Raw genomic sequence first — 22,967 nt, forward strand, 5'->3', positions numbered from 1 at the left:
AATCACTTATACATCCTAAGGTTTTAAAAACTGAGCTTAAATAAATGATTAGCGGTAATAAAAGCAGAGGGAGGTCAACAGTGATCACTGACTGTTTTAGGAGCTTTTTGAGATTAAATAGAAGAAAATTCAAAACATTAAACATGTTAACAACACAAAAGCCATATTAAAGGCAGACTACTTTAGGCCCGGAAGTAGGATTCGTCACGTCATCACTTAACGACCAGATAAAGGGATTCGCGGAAGTGGGGTCAGATGTTACCTTGGTTACACTTATGTTCGAACATGGTGTTCGTTATGGCCAAACTGTGGTTTGCACAGAAGATCAACAACGAAACACTGCTCGGGTTCAGATCCCAGAGGCCGTTCCTCCCAATCATACCCCCTCCAGGTCTCACTATCATTGCCCACATGAGCGTTGAAGTCTCCCAGTAGGACAACAGAGTCCCCAGATGGAGCACCCTCCAGCATCCCACCCAGGGACTCCAAGAAGACTGGGAACTATAAACCGCCACTGACAACAGCAGCAGACAACAGCACAGGCCCTTGCCGGGCACAGGTTGGCCTGGCTCCAGGGTGGGGCCCCAGTAACCCTATCCTGGGCAGGGTGAACTGTTCCCTTGGTGTTCTACTCATAGGGTCCTTCTGAATTGCTCTTGTCTGGTCCCTCACCCAGGACAAATTTTCCACGGGAGACACTACCAACGGGCAGAAGCCCCCAGACAACATAGCCCCTGGGATCCCTAGTACACACAAACCCCTCCACCACGATAAGGTAGCAATTCGCGGAGGGAAAAAACAGGAACAAATGTTTTGTTTGTTTGTTTTTATTTGTGACAGGGTATGTGTAAGAAAGTACTTAAATATAGAATTTAAATTTGTTGTTTTGCTAAGTTATCTGTTATGTGTAGACACAACACTGATTCATTCCTTGAGTTTGGTGTCTTTTCTATGGTTGAATGATTTATAGGTCAGTGTTGAGTGACTTAACAAACAAAAGCAAACATTTCTCTGAAAGCTACAAGGACTGGACTGAAAGAGCTCTTTAAAAAAAGAAAGTCTGGCTCCTTGGAAGCAAAATATAAAGAAATCAGGAGTGACTCAAAGAGATTACACAGTACTGTAAAACTCTTATCTGTTAATCCCTTAATAACATTTTCTTGATTAAAGTCTAACTCATAAATTTAAGAGGTTTGGATGCTGTCAGCTCGGTGCACGTTCCATCTGGAAGGTTTGTTTGTGAAAGTATTTTCATGAATTTGGTTTAGTTATTAGTTGTGGGTCAAAGGCAACAGGCTATAAACTCAGCTAAACTTTAATGGAGCTCTGGGGTTTTCATGTGTCTTATTGCTTCCGACTACTCAACATGTAATCACATAACAGTCCTTATCATGTTTATAAAATCTAGTGATGATTTTAAATGATGCAGGCCGGCATTCTAGCAAATAAATATTGTGTTTAAAATATTTCACAACAAGATCAAACACAATAAACCCTTAAAAATCAGGATCCTGTCACGGCCCGCGAGGGCAGACCGTGTGGAGAGTGTGTTTGGTGGACCCAGGTACGGACACAGACGCTGGAGGCAAAACTTGTGCTAAGCTCAAAGCGAGCCTTTAATCAGGGCTGATACAGAAGGCAAAATAACAAACCATAAACTATGGGAATGACAAAACTAAAAACCTAAACTGGGAGTAACTAAGGCTATGAACGAAGACCAGGACTGAACTATGACGAAGTACTGTGGACAGACTATGAACACGACATGATAAACTGTGAACGAGATCTCGGTACTGGCACATGAAGGTGCAGGGAGACATGACTGGAGAAAGTGACTATGAACATGTCCAATACCAAATCTTGCAGACTAGAATCATGACGTGCAGCTAGAAATAACAGGGTGCGTGAACAGACGACGCGACACTGACACGAAGACACACTGGGCTAAAATACACTGAGGAAGTCATCAAGGAATTAGAGACAGAAGGGGAACACAGCTGGGAGGAATAAGACCTAATGAGACAGCAAAGCTAGAAACACTGACATAAGACAGGAACATGAACCTTCAGAGTAAAACAGGAAACAAGACACCACTAAACAAAAACGCAGACACAACACAGACAGACTAGATACTGAACTAAACCTGCAATAAACATGAGAACGCAAAACCTACGAACTAATCCCTAAACAAGAATAACTGAAACATAGAGTCATAATCATCAGCATCATAATAAGGAAAGAATCCAAAATGCAAAAACACACCAAAACATAACAACTCAAAATACTGGGTCAAACTGACCCAGAACCGTGACAGATCCGAAACAAGTACAGAAACAGTATCATATTGCCCACTAGAAGCAACTTATTAAGTCTGTATATGTATACTTGCTATGCATACTTTAATAAAAATGATTCTTGATAAGAAACTTTGCATCCTTTATATTTTGGTTCTTATGTCAGAGTCTGTGACAAAGTCAAAAGGAAGATTAAGAAATTTTAGCATTAATAACACACAATGGAGTACACACCACAGATACATATAAATGTTTTGTGAATCGGTATACTTCCATTAGGTGTGAAAAAGGCATTTATAGTTCCAGCGAAACTACTAACATTGTCCCTTTCAAGCACCACGCTTGAAATAAATGAAAAGCTTTGTCACATTAACATCTAACCTTGACCTTTGTCTTAGTGGAGAGATAACCAACAGTTACTAATCAGCTTTTGTATCTTGCTCAAGAAAACTGATAAGGAAAAGTAAAATGAAGCTTCCAGTAGTTGGAGGACTTCCCCAAACTGGTTTCCAGCTTGTCAGTCTCGGTCAATCATTACCCTCTCTAACATATCACAGCGAAATAACTGCGGGGTCACAGCAGGAACCAGCAGGAGAGAAGAAAACAATGTACGACAGGAGGATGCTGACGAAGCTGAGCGAAGCACTGTGGAACTATCACAGCCTTCTCCTGATCATCCTCACGCCGCTGCTGCTGCTCCCTCTTCCTCTGGTCATCGGAACAAAGGTGCGTGCACAAATATGACGGGAACTGTATCCCCTCCATAACAGTTTCATTTAATTGAAGTTGCATTAATCAGTGTTTTTATATGGATTATTTGCATATTGTGAAAGATGTTGCCACTGCTAGTTTTAATCGTATAGCACATAAACTTTATGATATGATCTCAGTAGGTTGTAGTTATTGTAGAGTTTTTGTGATGATCTGAACAGTCTCTGTGCTTTATTAAGTTTACGTTCGCTCTTTATTTGCTTTCCTATCAGCCAGTCATTAATTTGTACTTATACACTTTTTTCAACTCTGAGCACTTGGAGCTTTTTTACACTTTTTCCCGTCACTATAAATACTGCTAACAGACCTTTGTGCATAGTGCCAGCTGACCCTTGATCCTTTTCTAAAACTATCTGCATATAAAACTTTATATACTCATAAAATGAAAACACATAAAATGATACCTCATGGTTAGTTTTTTACAATTTCAGTTAACAAATGACTTGTCTGGGATTGCAAATAAAGCTCAATATCCGATTACAGAAAGTAATCATTGGAAATAGGTCAAAGGAAAGCCTTTGCAGTGCAAAAACAAAATTAGTTTAAAAATACAGCTTGCCAGTGGGATTTTGTTTTTCAGGCTATAATAAGATTTGATATATTTAGTTGGATTTAGTTAGTCTCGAGACCACTTTGACGTGGTCTTGGTCTCGCTGTCTCGGTCTCGCTGTCTCAGATTGACATAGTGCATCAGCTCTAAGAGCCGTGCTTACAGAGTGCTTTGTAGTGAATCAGAAGAGTCGACTCGCATTGAGCGAGAGCCGCTCCTCAGTTAATTTCCTTTCGCTGCTCAGCTCTCACACAGTGGCTCAGCTATGCTCCAGTCCCTCCATATTGTGGCCAATCATGTGCGAGCATATAGGATAATATCATTATGTGAAAAACAGAGAGGGTGAGAGACGTGACAGTCAAGTGGAGCGTGCGTCTGTCCTCTCAGTAAGTGAGTGAGACAGTAGCCAGCGGTGAGGAGGGCTGTGCGAGTGCATCGCAAAAACACATAAATATGCCTGACACCCGTAAACGAAGCAGCATCTGGCTGCAGTTTAAAGACTTTTTTGTCTCGGTCTTGTCTCGACTTTGTCTTGGTCTTCTTCTTGTATTGGTCTCGATGCCCTCTGGTCTTGGTATTGGTTTAGGCGGTCTTGACTACAAGTCTGATATTTAGTACAGATCAGAACAAGATTGTTTCAGGAGAACCTAGAATTTTAGTTAAGGACTGAGGGTGATGTGGAAGTTCAAAAAGCATAAAGTCCATGAAGCAGCAAATCAAGTACATGAGAGAATAGCTGAGACAAAGCACAAGGGGGAGACAACACTATTTTTTTTTAAATGAGGAGCATTCAGGTCGACACATCAGTGAGGAAAGGGACATGGCTGCATGAAATCGATGCAATTATGGGTGAGGAAGTAACAATAAATACTAGACACAAACAACCACTAATTACCAAACAAGGAAACTCCAACAGAAAAATAAACTCTGCATAAGGAAAGGACACAAAAGGAAAAGAATGTGAAGTGAAGGGAACTAATAACGTCCGATATGCAAAGTAACTGCAAGAATTCAAGACTGACAAGATCAACAGACAAGCTAATGATAATAAAAACGGAAAACATTATTGCACTATCAAGCAGAACTTGATAGTGTGACACCCAAAATGCTGGGCCCTGACTGTGAAGCCTGGTGGTGGAAATGTTCGTGCAGATCCACAACCGGATGGTTCAAAAAAAGAAAAAGTAAAGATAATAGAAAGATAACCGCTGGAATGAAGGTTAAATTAGACAATGCTTCAGTCCAAATAACTAGCTGATGGTGTTTGAAGGTAGCTGCTGAGTGACGAGAGAGACTCTGGCTTAGTGTACAAGCTGCTGCGTCTAATTTTTGCATTACATTTATATAAAAATGACCTTTAGCTATAATTACAGTCATCGATGTGTGTGTGTGTGTGTGTAATCGTGTTTTCCCTGTAGGAGGCAGAATGTGGCTTTGTGTTGCTGCTGATGGCGATATACTGGATAACAGAGGTGATTCCACTGTCCATGACCGCCATGCTCCCCGCCATCCTCTTCCCCCTGTGTGGCATCATGTCGTCCTCCAATGTGAGTCAATCAGAGTTACAGAGGACAAAATGTTCTTCGCCTCACCCCAACCGGTCGCAGCAGATGGCCGCCCCTCCCTGAGCCTGGTTCTGCTGGAGGTTTCTTCCTGTTAAAAGGGAGTTTTTCCTTCCCACTGTCGCCAAAGTGCTGCTCATAGGGGGTCATATGATTGTTGGGTTTTTCTCTGTATCTATGAAGCGCCTTGAGGCGACTTTTGTTGTGATTTGGCGCTATATAAATAAAATTGAATTGAATTGAAGTCTTAAGGATTGTTATTCTTTATGAATGCACAGCAGCAGATGTGCTGCTTGTGTGCCTATGTGGAAAAAGAAGCACTGACTTCAACATGAAATGTTTCTTTTTTTTCTCGACAAATAATAAAGAGCCCTGTTTTCCTAATTTCTTGCTCTGTATGATTTACAGCTCAGAACAATTGTTTGTACTGATCCAATTATTTAATATTTTCCAGTGCATCTGTCTGTTTTTTAAAGTTGTATTTTTAATTGGTTTATCTGTTACTTGTTAACTCAACATTTTCTTTGGCCACAAACTCAAATTTGAAAATGGGCTTAAATTTTTACTCCTCTTCCTCAATTACTCTATAGCAGCTCTCTGTTCTAAAATCCCTTTTCTCCTCTAGGTGGCAAAGGAGTATTTTAATAACTTCCACTTCCTGCTTGTGGGTGTTGTCTGCCTCGCCACGTCCATCGAGAAGTGGGGCCTCCACCGCAGAGTCGCCCTGAGGCTCGTCACCTTGGTGGGGGTCAACCCTGCTTGGTGAGCATCTTCGTTTTCTGCTGTTGGATTCAAATTTTGCATTTCTTCAAGATTTAAGTGTGAAGGCTCCTCTGTTGCTTTTTGAACACACTGCTGTCTCCTTCAGGTTGTTGCTTGGCTTCATGTCCGGCTGTGCCTTCCTCTCAATGTGGGTCCAAAACACATCAGCTGTTACCATGGTGATGCCTATTGTAGATGCTGTTCTCAAACAGATCCTAAAGGTGAATGAAGAGGGATACTCTGGTGAAGACAACCCTACCCTGGAGCTGGACGGTACCTGCACAGACAGCATACTTTACTTTATAAAAGCACAAAATATAATTAAAAGTGTGAGATAGCTGTGTGTTTTTGAGCTTACAGTAGGATGGAACTTGTGACCCTGACTATAATCTGTCATTTTTCCAGAAATCAACAACTGTACTGCAAAAAATAAAGAAGCTCTGAGGTATGTAAAGCATGGGGATTCACTGCTGCCCTCTCTATACCTCTGGATTTAGGGTGTTCTAAGTTTTTGTTTCTGATGTGCTTGAAGAGCAGTTGAATCCCTTATTCCTCTCTCAGTGACAGCACAGAGCCAGATGTCCCCACAGAAACCTTCACTTCTGTTCAAATACCAGCAGAGTTGCAGCCTGCAGCAGACGAGGTGCAAAAAAGCACCAAACAAACACAATAAAATTATTCTTTGATATTTTTCCAGTTCTGCATGTTCTGCTACTTCCGCTAAATCTGCTTCTCTCTGCATTTTGTCTTACAGGCTGCAGAGAACGTACCCACGGCCTCCCACAGGGACACAGGATGTCGACAGGGTCGGATGCTATGCAAAGCCATGTGCATCGGCATTGCCTACTCCTCCAACATCGGCGGCATCACCACGCTGCCCGGAACCTCTCCTAACCTCATATTCGCTGAGCACCTCAACCGGTGAGTGTCTCGTAAGTAGGGATAGGAACTCATAAGAATCTATCAATTCTCATTGGCTGCACTTTGAGAGTCACCATGGCAAGTCAGGACATCAAAGACATTACATTCATGCAAATGAATTGCAAGCTGTGTGGTCAAATGTTTGCTTATGCTGGAGGTATATCCCCTCTCTGTTGTAATGAAGTTTTACTCAGGATCATTATTCCAAAAAAGTAATGTCTTACTCTTATTACACAGAACACAGCTAAAATTAATCCAGTATGTTACTTAGTTACTTCACAGAGAAAGTAACTTGTTTTCTCTATTCATTACTTTCAAGTTTCTCTGTAAAATTACTCTGAACATATTGTCTCATAATTACCATTTAACACAGCCCGTTCTCACTCCCGAGGCGTAACATGCCGACGTTTTGTCACGTCCCGCGGCATCCCTGAGGAACGCGAAAGGAGACCTTCGGCGTTCTTATGGTACGCGGTGGGTTATGGCCGAAATCCGTTCCAGCCCTGTATTCCAGCCCTAAACCTAACCTTATCCCTAGCCCTAACCATAACCTTTTTCCTGAGCTTAACCATGACTTTAATGATGTTAAATAGCGTGTTTCTAAGCGATTTGAAGAAAAAGAGCGAACATGTGTAGATTGAGTCCATACGGTTCTCATATTTCCTCATTTTTCCGAGGTCGTCATTTAGGAACGTGGTGGGTAGCCGAAAACGTAATATGTTGATGATTTGTCACCTAGCATAAAATGTTACGCTTTGGGAGTGAGAACATGTTGTTTAACATCAGAAACCTCCAATTACAGCCCTACACACCAACACAAATCCCTACCTAATGAAAACACACATACGATCTTTCTTTTAATCTTCAGGAACATAAAGTCGATAAAAACCAGCACAAAGAGACTTTAAAGTGATTCTACTTTATCGACATGAACAGGCACAAATGAAGGCTTGCCGTTCATGTTTGGTTAATTCAGTCTGCTGCACAGCTAGAATGAACTAAATGATTGAAAGGCTCCTTTAAAAACAATGTTTTTAAATGTTCTCCAAACACTGTCTTTACATTCAGCGTTTACCCAGAATGCAACAGCATCAACTTTGCGAACTGGCTCCTGTTGTGCCTGCCCATCAGTGTTATCATGCTGCTGCTGACATGGTTGTGGCTGTATTGGATCTTCATTGGCTCAGAGTGAGTGTCAGCATACCATCTGCAGAGCCAATCACCTGCTATCAGTGAAAGTATCATCACATCACATTTATATCTTTATTGTTGTGAAAAATTATTAGAGTTTTGACGATGATGAACCATTTGTTTTCATATTTATGCTTTTGTGCTTTGTTAATAATGCCATCAACAGAGCCTACATAAAACAGTGTCATTCAACACGACTGGTTTGCTCTCGAACTTTAAGTTATTTAAAAAGGAACTAAAGAACATAAATGCTGCTTGACAGTTTTGTGGGCCTATTTAAAGCAGCTTAAATGTGCAAGTTTTTTATTCTAAAGGTTTACTGTTGGCCAGTCCACCACACACCTACAGGTAGCCATTGAAGCGGCTGGAAGATCAGCTAAGCTGTTAACTGAACTGAACCCCCATAAAAACACTCGAAACCATCCATCCATCCATCCATGCATCCATCTTCTTCCAGTAATCCGGGGCGGGTCGTGGGGGCAATCTGCCGCATGGCCTCCTCATGGTGGGACATGCCCGGAACACCTCACCCACGAGGCGCCAGGTGGCATCCTTATCACATGTCCGAACCACCTCGACTGGCTCCTTTCGATATGTAGAAGCAGCAGCTCTACTCTGAGCCCCTCAAAGATGGCTGGACTTCTCAGCCCATCTCTAAGGGAGAGGCCAGCCACCCTTCGTAAGAAGCCCATCCATCACTCGTATCAGCAATCTCGTCCTTTCGGTCACTATCAACAGCTCGTGACCATAGGTGAGGGTAGAGACGTCGATCGACTGGTAAAATGAGAGCTTCGCTTTTAAACTCAGCTCTCTTCACCACAACGGACCGGTACAGCGTCCACATCACTGCAGCCGCAGCACCAATCCATCTGTCGATCTTCCGCTCCCTTCTCTTGTCACTTGTAAACGAGATCCAGAGATGTTTTCAGTCGAAAACAATCCGCACTATACACAGTGCAGGTAGGCCACCACTTTCCCCTCCTGAGTCACCTGACGGTGTGCTAGAATCTCTTTTTAGTCTTTTTCCATGGCCTCTCCAAACTCCTACCACACCTGACTTTTTGCTTCAGCCACTGCCCAAGCCATGTTCCGCTTGGTCTGTCGTACATATCAACTGCCTCCGAAGTCCCACAAGCTAAACAAGCCAGATTGGCCTCCTCCTTCAGCTTTGTGGATCCCTTCACCTCTGGTGCCCAACATTTGGTTTGGCAATGGAGGTGCTGAACATGGTCCAATCGGCCTCAATGTCACTATTCTCCCTCGGAATGCCCTTGAAGCTCTGCCGGAGGTATGCGTAGACAATCTCACAAACCTATGGCCTCTGCCAGGTGTTCCTAGCACAAATTCACTATACGTTTGGGTGCGCCAGGTGTGTCCAGCATTCTCCCCCGCCACCTGAACCAACTCACCACCCGGTGGTGATCAGTTGACAACTCAGCCCCTCTCTTTACCCAAGTGTCCAGAACAAATGGCCGCAGGTCTGGTGATACGATTATAAAATCGATCACTGACTTGCAGACTAGGGTGTCCTGGTGTCACGTGCATGTATGGACATACTTATGTTCAAACAGGTCTCATTAACGTTGCCCACATGAGCGTTGAAGTCTCCCAGTAGGACAACAGAGTTCCCAGGTGGATCACCCTCAAGCACCCCACCGAGGGACTCCAAGAAGGCTGGGTAGTCTGAACCGTCAGTCGGCACATAAGAGCAGACAACAGTCAGAACCTGTTCACTCACCCGAAGGCGCAGGGAAGAAACCCGCTCGTCTACTGGGAGAAACCCCAAAGTGCAGGCAGCAAGCCGAGGGGATCCTAGGATACCCACCGCGGCATGGACACCATGGGAGACCCTACCAGGGGAAAAAGTATCGATTTGCAGGAGGGGACACTCCAAACTATCCTCCAAAAGTCTGCAATATTTTCCCAAAATGTGTTATTTGCATTTGCAGTCATTGATATCTAAGAAATAAGGCAGTAGTCGGACTTCAGGAAATAACAGAGCAGATGAAAGCAGGAAGAACAGAAAAAGGAAGAGCAGGGATGGAGGTGAATTTTAAAGCACTCTGCAGTTCTGTAGCAACTGTGGTAAATGGCCTGTATTTGTATAGCGCCTTACTAGTCCCTAAGGACCCCAAAGCGCTTTACACATCCAGTCATCCACCCATTCACACACTGGTGATGCTAAGCTACATTGTAGCCACAGCCGCCCTGGGGCGCACTGACAGAGGCGAGGCTGCCGGACACTGGCCCCACCGGGCCCTCTGACCACCACCAGTAGGCAACGGGTGAAGTGTCTTGCCCAAGGACACAACGACCGAGACTGTCCAAGCCGGGGCTCAAATCAGCAACCTTCCGATTACAAGACGAACTCCCAACTCTTGAGCCACGATCGCCCCATACAAGATATTAAAGTATCTTTAATAGTTCACTATATTAGATGTGGTCAAAGGTTGAACCATCAGCTGATGTTTGCTGCCAGTGAGATGAGATTATAATATAATGTAAACATCAGTGGGTCCCAATGTGCAGGTGGTCCTTCTTCAGTAAACATTTGGAGATGGTGGGGAGGAACCTCCAATAAAACCAGGCCCAGTGAGGGGGCTTTTATTGTGACTGGTTAGGGAGTAACGACAAGAGAGGAGAAGACAAAAATGGAGAATATAGACAGACAAACTCAAATACAAACTGCAGTGCTCAGTGCATTGTGGGATGTTCCCCAGCAGCCTGAGCATAGAGCAACGTCATTTCAGGGTCACCTCCTCCAGCTCTAATTAGAGCTTTACTGAAAAGAAGAAAGGAGTTTTTATATCTGATCTTAAAATTAGAAAGAGTGTATGTCACCCGAAACCAAGAAAACTATAAATAACTCCTACATACAAAGTATGTCTCTTACTCCAGATTACTCCGCCGCCGTTCCCACGCCACGTCTCCCGAAGACACCTTCTCGTCAAGGATTTCAGACTGAACCGCAACCCATCGTTCACCTTTCCAACAACAAGGCAAAGCTATTCCAATTCTTTTTAACTTTTCAACACTCTCACATCCATACAGCAAACAAAGATAATCCTCTTCCAGGCATAAATGCTGCCAACGCCTCTAACAGTGAAGGTTCCCCACACCTCACAGTCTCATCAGCCAGCATCTAGCCACCACATCGCATGTTCCTGGAGGCGAAATCCCAGCTCCCTCCTCAGCTGCTGCTTATACTCCACGTGGCACCAGGTTGCCAGCTCTGCGGTCTTCAATCCCTCCTTAGCAAGTCTTCTCAGCAAATCTTCATGGCACCAGGTTGCCAGTTTCTCAACCACTTATCCCTTCTTTGCTAATCACTGCAGCAAACCTTTCTGGCACCGGCTTGCTAGTTCCTATCACATCAGCTTCTCTTTACAATACTTCAGCCAACATTCCTACAACCAGGTATCCAACTATACCTTCTCCTAACCCAGATCTTTTTCCTTTTCCCATCAGAGCAGCTCCAAGCAGCACATGGCCAAGTTTTTTAGCCCAGTCCCCTTCTTTTCAAGCTATTATTGCTCAGTTTTTGCTGACCTCTGCAATTCCTCCACCCAACCCACCGGCTCCAAAACCTTTCCCAGTATCCGCTTACCTTTGCCAACAAATCATTGCTAGTAAATATATAGATCTGACAGAGCTGATTTTTCCACTACTCAACCAGCCTGCTCCATCCAGGTTGATCAACAGCCACGACGGCCCCATCGTCATGTGCGGTCCGGCCCCATCGTCATGTGCGGTCCGGGCCCATCGTCATGTGCGGTCCGGCCCCATCTTGGGCAAAAGCGCTTACTCTGCTCGAGTTTCACTATACAGAGATGTCTCTTGCACAGCTTTCCCCTCCTGAAGACAGATCAGTTTTGTATCTTTTGCATTCCAATTCCTGGGCATTAAAATTCCCATGATAAAGATGTACCTCGGAGGCATCCATTTTTTCGCCAAAATACTAATTTGGGGCGTTGCTTGACCTCTAAACCCATCTCAGCTTGCTACTCATCAAAGGTCTCCAACGTCAGGCTACCATTGCAATTTATTCTTCTTTATCACTGCATTTCCATGCTCCGGCTGATGTACAGTGACTACTTACTGGCATGCACACTATGTTGCTGCTTGCCTTCTTCGGGTTTCTACGCTGTTCAGAATTGACCTCCTTATCGACAAAATTCCATCCGGATCTTTATCTTTACCGCCGCCCAGTCTCCAAAAACTGCTTCGTCTTCTTCCTCAGACAAAGCAAAACCAACCAATTGCACAGCCGCTTTTTGATATTTTACTTAAAAATAAACTCACCTTTAAGCCCCTTTGAATTGCTGACCCATTACCTCTACCTCAGAAAATCCCAGCATAACTTACATTCAGACCTTCAGCTCATCATCAAATCCAGCCACATCTCAACCAGATCATAGTTTCTTTCACATTTTTGGCAAGTTTTATGGTGTCCAGGATTTCTCCTAATCTCTTCTTTGGCCATTCCTTCCACATTGGTACAGCAACTAATGCCTCCCGCAAAGGAATTCCGGACCACTTAATCAAGCTCACGGTCCGATGGTCATCACAAGACTACCAGTTATACATTCGCAACAATCTCCAAGACCTTCAAAATGTCCAATCTTCGCTTCTGCTAGGGGATGTCTTTGGGGATCTGCCCCACCCAGGAGCTGCTGCCAGTCCCTTCCGAGGCCTTCCCCAAATCGCAGCAGCAGTCCACAGTCTCTCATCCATCATCATTCATCGTAACTGAAGATGTTGTCCCAGCTAGTGAAAGTAAAATTCAGACCCACTAAGTATTTGGTACCTTGGTTATAATTTATATATTTTCATCCATCCATCCGCTTCCGCTTATCCTTTTCAGGGTCGCGGGGGGCGCTGGAGCCTATCCCAACTGTCATAGGGCGAGAGGTGGGGTACACCCTGGACAGGTCGCCAGTCTGTCGCAGGGCTAACACACATAGACACATTCATACCTATGGGCAATTTAGACTAATCAATTAACCTGTCCCCACAAACTGCATGTCTTTGGACGGAACCCACGCAAACACGGGGAGAAAACGCAAACTCCACACAGAAAGACCCCGGCCTGATGGTGTAATTGAACTCAGGACCTTCTTGCTGTGCGGCAATAGCGCTAACCACCGTGCCACTGTGCTGACTATATATTTTCACAACTATGTAAATATATAATTATTTCTTCATTGTCTATCTGTGCTTTTAACCAAACACAGTCAGTCATTAAATTCAGTGTGGGCACTTCCTCTCTCTCTCATGCAGCTTCACGTTCCTGTGGCAGTGTCGGGGAGAGCAGTCTGACAGAGAGAGGGCGGTGAAAAAGGTGCTGGAAGACGAGTACAAGAAGCTGGGAGCCATTGGGTGATCTCTCATTCGTTTATTTACACACTTGTTTATTCTTCAAAGTAATCAGTTTGATCATTTATTCATTCATGCGTGATCATTACTAATGTCAGGCATTAATATGTCCATTTATCTATTCATCCATTCACTGACCTCAAATATTAGAAACAAGCAAATGTTTTGTATTCGGTGTTTTGAATAAAAACAAACAAACATAAAAATTGAACTATATATGTATCGTCTAAAACACCTATATTAATACACATGGTAAAAATAATCAGAATATAAATGTTTACCCCATTTTTAACCCCTTATTTGGAATTTTATTGGGACAACCTGCCTAATCCAGAATGACTAAGGGTCTCCAGAAGGTTGCCTGAAGCGTTCTTCTGTAGAAAAACCTTCACAGTCTTTGTTTGCTTTGTTGTGCAGACAGATCATGATTTCTACAAAGAGACATTGCTTCTGCATTTTTCAGTCTTTTTCTTTTCGTTTTTGGGATTTATTCAGAATAAATGTATTTATTTATTTACTTGTTTTTTGGGTGCACTTTGAGCATGACAAGGCAAGGGCCACCTGGTTTTATATTCATGAGAGGGAGACATTTATCTCACAAACTGACCAACTCAGGCCAAATGAGATGGATAAAGAGGTCTGTAGCCCGGAGGTTTGGTGAACTCTCTCTCTGTCAGCACATATATAACTTACAATATAACTCTTTTAAAAAGATATGTTTTCATTCAGGAATTTATTTAATTATACAGAGGGTTTTACATTACCTTAGATTGCCGTCATTCATTTACTTGTTGATCAGTTATTGACAGAAAGACATTCCTATGATAATTTATGCATTCACACATTCATTCGTTCTCTCTCTCCAGTTCTCAGGAGATCTTCACCGGGGTGGTTTTTGTGGGGATGGTTTTGTTGTGGTTGACCAGATCTCCAGGTTTTATACCCGGCTGGGCTTCCCTCTTCCCTCAGTGAGTCACAACCTTCTTTTATTTTCTTGGAAATTATTCAAACTTATTCCCAAGTACAAGGTGTGATCTTAAAGCCCTCGATTTTTTTTTCCATTAAAGCAACAACAACAACAAAGTTTAATTTTGTCCAGTGTCCTTCTGCAGCGCTCCTGCTATAGATCCTTCTGTAGAGGTCACAATCTTACTATTTGTTCTGGATCTCTGCCACTGTGTCAACTCAAACTTGTTCTTGAAATGGAGATATGGAAACTATAATACCTGCAGGCAATAATATGCACCCTGAAAGTTTCTCTTCAGGTGTTTCTGGAGAGTCGAGCTCCCCTCCAACAGTCTGATGCTTGAAAATTAGTGCACAACCCCATGAATATCAAAAAAAAATCGTGGTTCAGATTCACATTCGTGTATCTGAATGTGCTGCAGGCTCTCTCCTAAAACTGTTGTCTGTTCAACAGCCAGAACAGATTTCTCGGGAACAAATAAACACTAGTGCTGAAACATCCAGAGAGGCATGTGGAGACAACCTTGAAGCAAATAGACTTTTAAATGTAGTATCATTTTGAAAAATTCCACCTCTTCCAAGAGCAACATGAGAAGTCGTACACTGTTAAAAATATGTATTGTTTCCTCTTTGTAATGCATGCAAAGAACCAGAGTTACCAGCTGTTTCACGAACTTTTCTAATAAAGAGAAGTTCATCTGGGAGTCACTTTCAGTAGAAACCAACAGACTTATTGTCAGTTTTGATCTTTCCAGGCAGTTTCTTGATAGAATGACAAATATCAGACCAGATTCTTTGGGAAACATATATATTTATGATTTTTTGCAGCAGCAATGAACCATGACCCAGCTGATCACTTTTTCTGTTTTTCAGTAAATCCAACTACATCACAGATGCCACTGTGGCTCTGGTGCTGGGCGTCCTCCTCTTCATCGTACCTGCTCACGGACCCTCCAGAAAATATGGTAAATGTATGGAACGTGGCTTGTTGTTTAGTCAGATGTTGAAGGCTAACACAAGTACTCAAAGAGCCCCAGAGCAGGAAATTAGCATAATTGGTTGAGTTTAAGTACTGTAGATTTACTCAAATTTTGTTTTTCTTAATTCTTCTTAATGCAGTTTTCCTACAATACATTATTCTCACTTCTTTGGTTATTGCGTCCTATGCATATCAAGCTTTTACATAAAAATATAAACTTTAAGCTGCACAGAAATGTGTGAATACCTAAAATCAGTAAAGTATTAACACTCATTTCTGAACATCTTGTCTGTTTTTCAGCATCTGTGCCATCAGTCCCAGTAAATGCTTTTCTCTCTCAATTCAGAGTCAATGATTTCCTGGAAAGAGTTTCAGGCCTCCATGCCGTGGCAAGTTGCCCTGATGGTTAGTGGAGGCTTTGCCCTCGCTAAAGGTGCAGAGGTATGCTGAAATACAAATTACAATACATCCAGAACAGTTTCATGGTACCGAACAAGAAGAAATTTGATGCAAAACATTGTAAAGTTTTCACAGTTAACACAGAAAAACCTCAGGTCCAGATTAGGGATGGGTATCGTTTAGGTTTTATCCGATACCGGTGCCAAACCGGTACTTTTGAAACGGTGCCGGTGCTTAAACGGTGCTCAAACTGGTGCTTAAAGAATGGAGAACACAAACTTTGTCCAAAAACCTCTCATGTTCAGCTGTTTTTTTGTAAAAAGATAACAATGTTAGCCTTTTCTGCAGCTATGGGGCATATATGGTATCACTCTTGGCTGGGAGCAGCTTAAACAATGGAAAAAACACAAACTTTGTCCTAAAACCTCTCATGTTTAGCTGTTTTTTTGTAAAAAGATAACAATGTTAGCCTTCTCTGCAGCTATGGGGCATATATGGTATCACTCTTGGCTGGGAGCAGCTTAAACAATGGAAAAAACACAAACTTTGTCCTAAAACCTCTCATGTTTAACTGTTTTCCACTTTTTCTTTGGTCATTTTAGCTTTTTTGGCTTTTTGTGTGAAGGGAGTATCTGCCATCAAACAAGAAGACAGCTGCATGTAGCTACGACGGTGTTTGCTAGTTCACCTTACATGCATTAATGTAATAACGTGGTTAGCCTACTCAACGTAAATTACACACGAACAACATTAAGCTACTCACGCAGAGAAGAACGGCTGCTGCTGCATCATCATCCTCATCATTTCTGCTACACTGGCAGGGCTAGGGGCCAGGACTCTCCTCTTCGGGTTTTTGGGGATGTTGCTAACTCCGGGTCGATAACAGGCACCACACCCGCAGTAGATGTGTTCGGTGTGAGGTCTCGCAGCAAGCTATCAAATACGGCGCATTTCTCGGCTTTTAAAAAAAACCCGCTATGCGTCGCCAGGTGTTTCATCAGATTTGAGGTGTTACCTCCTTTGACAGTATCACAGTATCAGCTTAAAGCACTTGTTGCAGCTGCTGAGTTTGCATCTTTTGCTGTGAAGTACAGCCAGACTTTTAACCGCTTCGCCTTGGGCATTTTTAATCTGTAGCTCTGCTCTAAAAGAACGTACGTACCTGGACCCGCCTACTATCCTCGGAAACGTAAAATGATTGGCTAGAATCTAAAGTGTATCACAGCTCAGGAAAAAAAAGCACCGAAATGTGCGCTGCTCTTCGGTCTGGTTACTACCGTTTATGTCAGAACCGGTGCCATAATGGCACCGGATATTGGTACCCATCCCTAGTCCAGATAAAAAACAGCTCTCTGGTGTAGATCACTGGGGATTACAACAACTTTAACTGGACTACTCCCCTGATTGTGTCAACATTGTTTTCAGGCAGTGCTCACAATCAGAAAGATTATAGTAAAACTATAAATAAAAAAAGGATCAAGATTGTTTAGCTTAGAGTTAAACCACAAGTACACTCAAATAATATAGTTTTGAGTGCACTTCAATTATATCCCTGTCGATCTCTGTCTCTAGAGATAAACAGCGACAGATATAGAGATAGATAAAGATATAGGCCAACCGATTGTTGTTGTAAAAAGACTTCAGGACCTACAGAGGTCGGTGGAAACACCTTCTCTTTGAATTGCCCTCTGTACGCAGTTTATGGGCTCAGTCACTCATTTAGACTCAAACTGAACAAAAAAGTCTTTTTTGTGAATTTTAGCCATACCATGGCTAACTGTGCATTGTCCACTGACAATTTGTCTACAATTTAAATCATTAATTAATGAACAAATGGCTTCACAGTCAGACCAGCCTGTCCTCATTGCATCTGGTCATATGGCCACAAATGTCATGTCAAATCTTCAAAATGGGCCTTCAGAAACCAGTGGTTGATATAACAGCACCTAAAGCTGGTCTAAAATCTGCTGTACACTTAACATGTGTGTTTGTTTGTGTGTGCAGGAGTCAGGTCTGTCTTTATGGCTGGCCAGGCTGATGACACCTCTGGGCGACCTCCCGGTCTTAGCCACAGTCACAGTGGCCTGCCTCCTTACCACCACACTGACAGAGGTGGCCAGCAACGCCGCCACCATCACCATCTTCCTCCCCATTCTCTCTCCTCTGGTTAGTTCAGTGTGTCATACTGTAATGCTAAGAATTACTGTTCGATTTTCAGCTCAGTATTTTATTCTTGGACTTTACTAGAGTACTTAAAATAATCATTATTTATCTTACACTGGGCTGTGGAGGAATCCCTGCGTTCATGGTCTGCTTGAAACAAACCGTTTAAATCCACTCCCTTTAAGCCTACTTTCTTCTGATTGGCTTCTCCCGACAAATACAACACGCAAGGGATAAGCAGCAATTTTATGCTCATGTAAGTAAGTAAGTAAGTAAAACTTTATTTATATAGCACCTTTCAAGATAGAAATCACAAAGTGCTTCACAGAAGCTAAAACCTAAAAATAAAAATCAACCAAAAGCAAGTTTAAAAAGATGAGTTTTTAGCTGTTTTTTAAAAGCGACCACTGAGTCCACAGATCTCAGGCTCAAAGGGAGAGAGTTCCACAATCTAGGGGCCACAGTTACAAAAGCTCTGTCGCCTTTTGTTTTCAGCCTCGTGTGTTGGACAGCAAGCAAGCCCTGGTCACATGACCTCAGGGACCTGCTGGGAATGTATGGATGTAAAAGTTCACTGATATATGTTGGTGCTTGTCCATGCAGAGCCCTGAAAGTCAAGGTCAAAACCTTAAACTGGATTCTGAATTTAACGGGGAGCCAGTGCAGCTGAATCAGCAGGGGTGTGACATGCGAAGCTTTGCAGCAGTGATCTGAACAACTTGCAGATGCTCCAAAGAGGCTTTACATAAACGAGTAAACAAAGAGTTACAATAGTCCAGACGAGATGAAACAAATGCATGAATGACCATTTCTAATTCGGAGCGCGATACAATGGGACTCAGCTTAGCAATGTTTCTCAAGTGATAAAAACAGGAGCGAACCAGAGATTTTACATGGGCATCCAAAGTCAGAGCTGAGTCAATTGTTGAATTAATGAGCTCTTTAGAAATCAGCTGTGCACCACGGGTGCTGGTCTGGGCCTTTCCTGCGTGTTGTTCCCCGTTTCACCGTCAAATCCAGCACTAGAGCCAAATTAGTGAAAAATAACTAAGTAAAACTGTGTGGTTTCAGCTTCCAGATGATTCGTTTTCTTCAGAATCTGCTTTTTCATTCGTTGAGCATAAATGCTATTTGATGCCTGTAAATTCTTTAACTTCCATAACATCAACATAGCGTGAGGTCGGCGTCCAGTTCAAGCATTAATTTAAGTGCTCGAGTGCTAAGACTGTGCAGAGACACGTCTTCAAGATTCCTCTCATGTCTCCTCAGTCCTGACCTCATCAGTGTTTTCAGTCTGATAAATTCAGCTTTTTTGATCCTTAGAGGGAAACTGCTGTGACATCTGAGTCGTTCTGCTCTTTCAGTGTTTTGCTTTAGCTGCAGTTTGTACTGTTCATGAGCTTTAAGATTTTGTTTCAACATAAAACAGAGCATATGGAATTTACAACAAAAGAGACGACCACATCAAGGCTAACAACTCTTTTTACAGTTCTGTCTCAAGTCCTTCGGACCCCCCATAAGTAGGGAGGGGTTTCTCCAGGAAGTGTGCAGAACTTACTCATTTAGCTTTTCTAAGGGACATTTAGTTCTCTGATCTCTGGCTGAGAGATTCAACCCTCATCGTTGACCTCCAAAAGAAGATGGTGCCTCTGTATGCTGGCCTTGAGCATGTTCCTCTGGTCAATTCAAACCAGTCATTTGTATACTTGTGTTTTTTTGGTGGAGCACAATTCTTGAAATAACAGTAGTCTGGATGTTCACAGGTGGTCCATCACAGAGTTTCACACCCAGGCAGTAAATCAAAGACATTACATTTGTGCATGTTGGTGCATGTTGGAGATATTTCCCCTCTTTGTTGTGATCAGTGTTGGGGTCATTACTAAAAAAAAATGCACATATTAGAACACTTTTCGTAAAAGTAATGTAGTACATTAATTAATTACTAACAGGAGGAAGTAATTCATTACACGTTACTTTCTCATTACTCCGTAAAAATCACCTGAAACACATCGTTTTTCATTAATTTCTTCTTTTTTTTTTAATGCATTATTGGCTCTTGTGTTTTACTTTTCACACAATTACCATTTAGCCATATAAACCTATTGGCTACAGACACACGTAACATTTCTCTGAATTGCCACAATGACTCGTAGGTCCAAACGGAGGCAGTTTGTGAACATAGCATCCTGACCAAGTTAGAGGGGGGGATGTCAAGTTGGCAATGTCTATCTTTTCAACCAGTATCACTGCAAAGCATGCAATATTCATCCCAAGCTTTGCATCTTCAAATCGTGACATGGACATGCATGCAAAGGGTGCAGTAAGCTGCAGTACCAGCAGAGGGCGATATTTCACTTCAGGCCAACATGAAAATAATCACAGGAACGCGTTTAAACAAACGTTACTAACATTTACATGTAAATACATATTGCCCCTCCTTAATCCTTTGAATGAATGTTAATAAAAGAAAAACTTATTATTGTTATTTAATCTCACTAATGTGGGAAATATTTATGAGAGATTGTTCTGGCTCCAGGCCGAGGCCATACACGTCAACCCTTTGTACATCCTGATCCCCGCCACCCTGTGCACATCCTTCTCCTTCCTCCTGCCAGTGTCCAACCCACCAGGTGCTGTGGTGTATGGCTATGGACACTTTACCACCCTAGATATGGTGAGTTCTGTCACAAGAAAATAGAGGTTGCAACTAGAAATAACTCTTTCACTAAATGTCTTGATGCATTCTCAATCATCCAGGAAAATAAATCTCCAAAGGTTGATTCTGTTCATCTGGACGTAGCGTTTTCTGGGAGAAACGTTTTGTCACTCATCCAAGTGACTTCTTCAGTCTCAGCTGACTGCAGGTTTCAATCTTATAAACAGGACATTTGCATAATGACTGAAACCAGCCCACTGAAGGAACAATGGGCTGTGAGGTCAGTTCCTTAATCTTAATTATGCAAATTCTCATGACCATTGATCAACAACCACTGACCAAAACCCACTGATCAAAGACCACTGATCAATGGCCATGAGTACCATTCAGAGAGTTGGGGAATGGCTGCAATCACAGCATTGTAAGATGGCGAAAGATGTACCCTTAGGCCCCTCCTCAATTCAGAGATGGTCTTTCCCTTTTCATGTAAATGGCCTCCTTGACTCCGCCCTCAAACCAGCGTTCCTCCCTGTCCAGGATGTTACATCCTCATCATTGAAAGAGTGTCCACTGGCCTGTAGGTGTAAATAGACTGCAGAGTCCTGGCCTGACGAGGTAGCTCTTCTGTGTTGTGCCATCCTCTTAGCCAGAGGTTGTTTGGTTTCCCCGATTTATAAATACTGGCAATCCTCCTGCACTTAACAGCGTACACTATGTTACTCTGTTTGTGTCGGGGGACCCGATCCTTGGAGTGGACCAATTTTTGGCGCAGCGTGTTTTGGGGTTTAAAAGCCACAGAGACACGGTGTTTAGAAAAAATGCATCTAAACTGCTCCTGACACGTATGGGATCACTACAGGTTTTCGCTTGGGCAGCGGTTGTCCTTCTCTGCTGGATTGGCTGGAGCTTTCTTTAGGTACCTTTCCAGCTTTGACAAAAGTCCAGCTGGGATAACCACATTTACTCAGAGCCTTCTTGATGTGATGATCTTCTGCCTCCCTGGCCGCTGTGTCAGTCATTATGCAAATGTACTGTTTATAAGATTGGGGAAACCTGCAGTCAGCTGAGACTGAAGAAGTCACTTGGATGAGTGACGAAACGTTTCTCCCAGAAAACGCTACGTCCAGATGAACAGAATCAACTTTTGGAGATCTTTCACTAAATGTGTGCTGGCCATAATTCACAAGAAAAATCTGATCATGTCTGCTGCAGGTTAAGGCGGGACTTGGCGTCAACACGATTGGAGTCCTCGCCGTCCTGCTGGCCATGGCAACTTGGGGAATTCCTTTGTTCTCGCTGGATACGTACCCCGACTGGGCACCGACCTTCAACTCCACGACGCCTTGATGAGCGGACTCCGGGCGTAGTTTTCAGTGGTCAGACTCTGAATCCTGAAAGAGACTCAAAAAAGGCTCCCGAGTTCGACTCTTAAGAAATAGATTAATGTGCTTTAACTAACCCAAAGTTGAAAGGGTGTATTCATGTTTCTGTAGTGGTGTTACTGCTTCCTCTCCACCAACAGGTAAACATTTAGAAGCCCCTGTTTCGGTGCTGCAGTCGCCGTAAACCTGGTTGCCAACAAAAAACATTTAAAGAAGTCATATTGTCAACAAATCTCATGTGCAGACCCAGGCTAATAATCAGTTTATCTTACTACATCTTCTTTTTCTCTATCATAACACTCCACTGTTTTCCAAAAGTCAGGATGAGATATCCTCCTAAAAATCCCCCCAAATACTCCCAAACTGCAGCTTAGCAGAGAAGAGAATGACGTCTTTGCTGCCGTCCAGTCATTTCATTCAACAATAGACGCCCAGCCCTGAAAACCTTTGGATTTGCACTTCTTATTAAGTTATTTACTATACTTTATAGGTAAATTAATATAAAAAAATTGCCAACTGAAGTTTGATGTCACAGAAAGTTACTGGAATAAACAATCAGAGCAATTTGAGTTTTTCTATTTGTTACCATCATGCTGAGTGCTGCTGCAGGCAGGATGAGGACCTAAGCGCAGGACTCGAAACAATAAGGTAAACTGAAGGAAGCAGCTTATTGCACTGTAGCAAAACCTAAGCTTTACAAACACAGAAAAGAAAACCTGGACGGGGACCTAAAAGAAAACAGGGAGCTAGGAACAAGGGTAAAGAGGAAACAAGTGGAAGAACACAGGCAACACAGCTGGGAGAGATCAAACATGACGAGACAGGGAATAAGCAAAACTGAATACCCTAAACGCAGGACAAGGAACTATCAAAATAAAACAGGAAACATCCAAATTCATGGGCTGCATCCTCCCAAGGCCGCATTTGTAGACAGATTACATCACAAAGACGCGCCGAAGGCTGTCCAAATTCGTAGACTCCTCCGAATGCGGCAG

The 22,967-nt window shown here is 42.9% G+C and overlaps 1 protein-coding gene across 2 annotated transcripts; it reads left to right on the top strand.

Moving 5' to 3' along the window:
- The first annotated feature begins 2,885 nt into the window (after positions 1-2,885).
- Positions 2,886-22,213, top strand: LOC102776234 (solute carrier family 13 member 1-like). Of its 2 annotated transcripts, none has more exons than XM_087844565.1 (15): positions 2,886-3,020; positions 5,034-5,162; positions 5,803-5,939; positions 6,046-6,212; positions 6,345-6,384; positions 6,501-6,582; positions 6,694-6,860; positions 7,929-8,048; positions 13,332-13,430; positions 14,294-14,395; positions 15,267-15,358; positions 15,719-15,813; positions 17,776-17,937; positions 20,471-20,608; positions 21,803-22,213. In XM_087844565.1, the coding sequence occupies exons 1-15, from the start codon at positions 2,901-2,903 to the stop codon at positions 21,935-21,937; spliced, it is 1,785 nt and encodes a 594-aa protein (XP_087700691.1). In that variant the 5' UTR covers positions 2,886-2,900; the 3' UTR covers positions 21,938-22,213. The 2 variants fall into 2 exon arrangements, with proteins under 2 accessions (XP_087700691.1, XP_087700692.1); XM_087844566.1 differs by having other exon boundaries at positions 2,901-3,020; positions 6,501-6,599; positions 6,687-6,860.
- Positions 22,214-22,967: the final 754 nt, after the last annotated feature.

The sequence above is a fragment of the Neolamprologus brichardi genome, chromosome 7 (genome assembly GCF_056152115.1).
Source record: "Neolamprologus brichardi isolate AB-2024 chromosome 7, ASM5615211v1, whole genome shotgun sequence".
Taxonomy (NCBI): Eukaryota; Metazoa; Chordata; class Actinopteri; order Cichliformes; family Cichlidae; genus Neolamprologus; species Neolamprologus brichardi.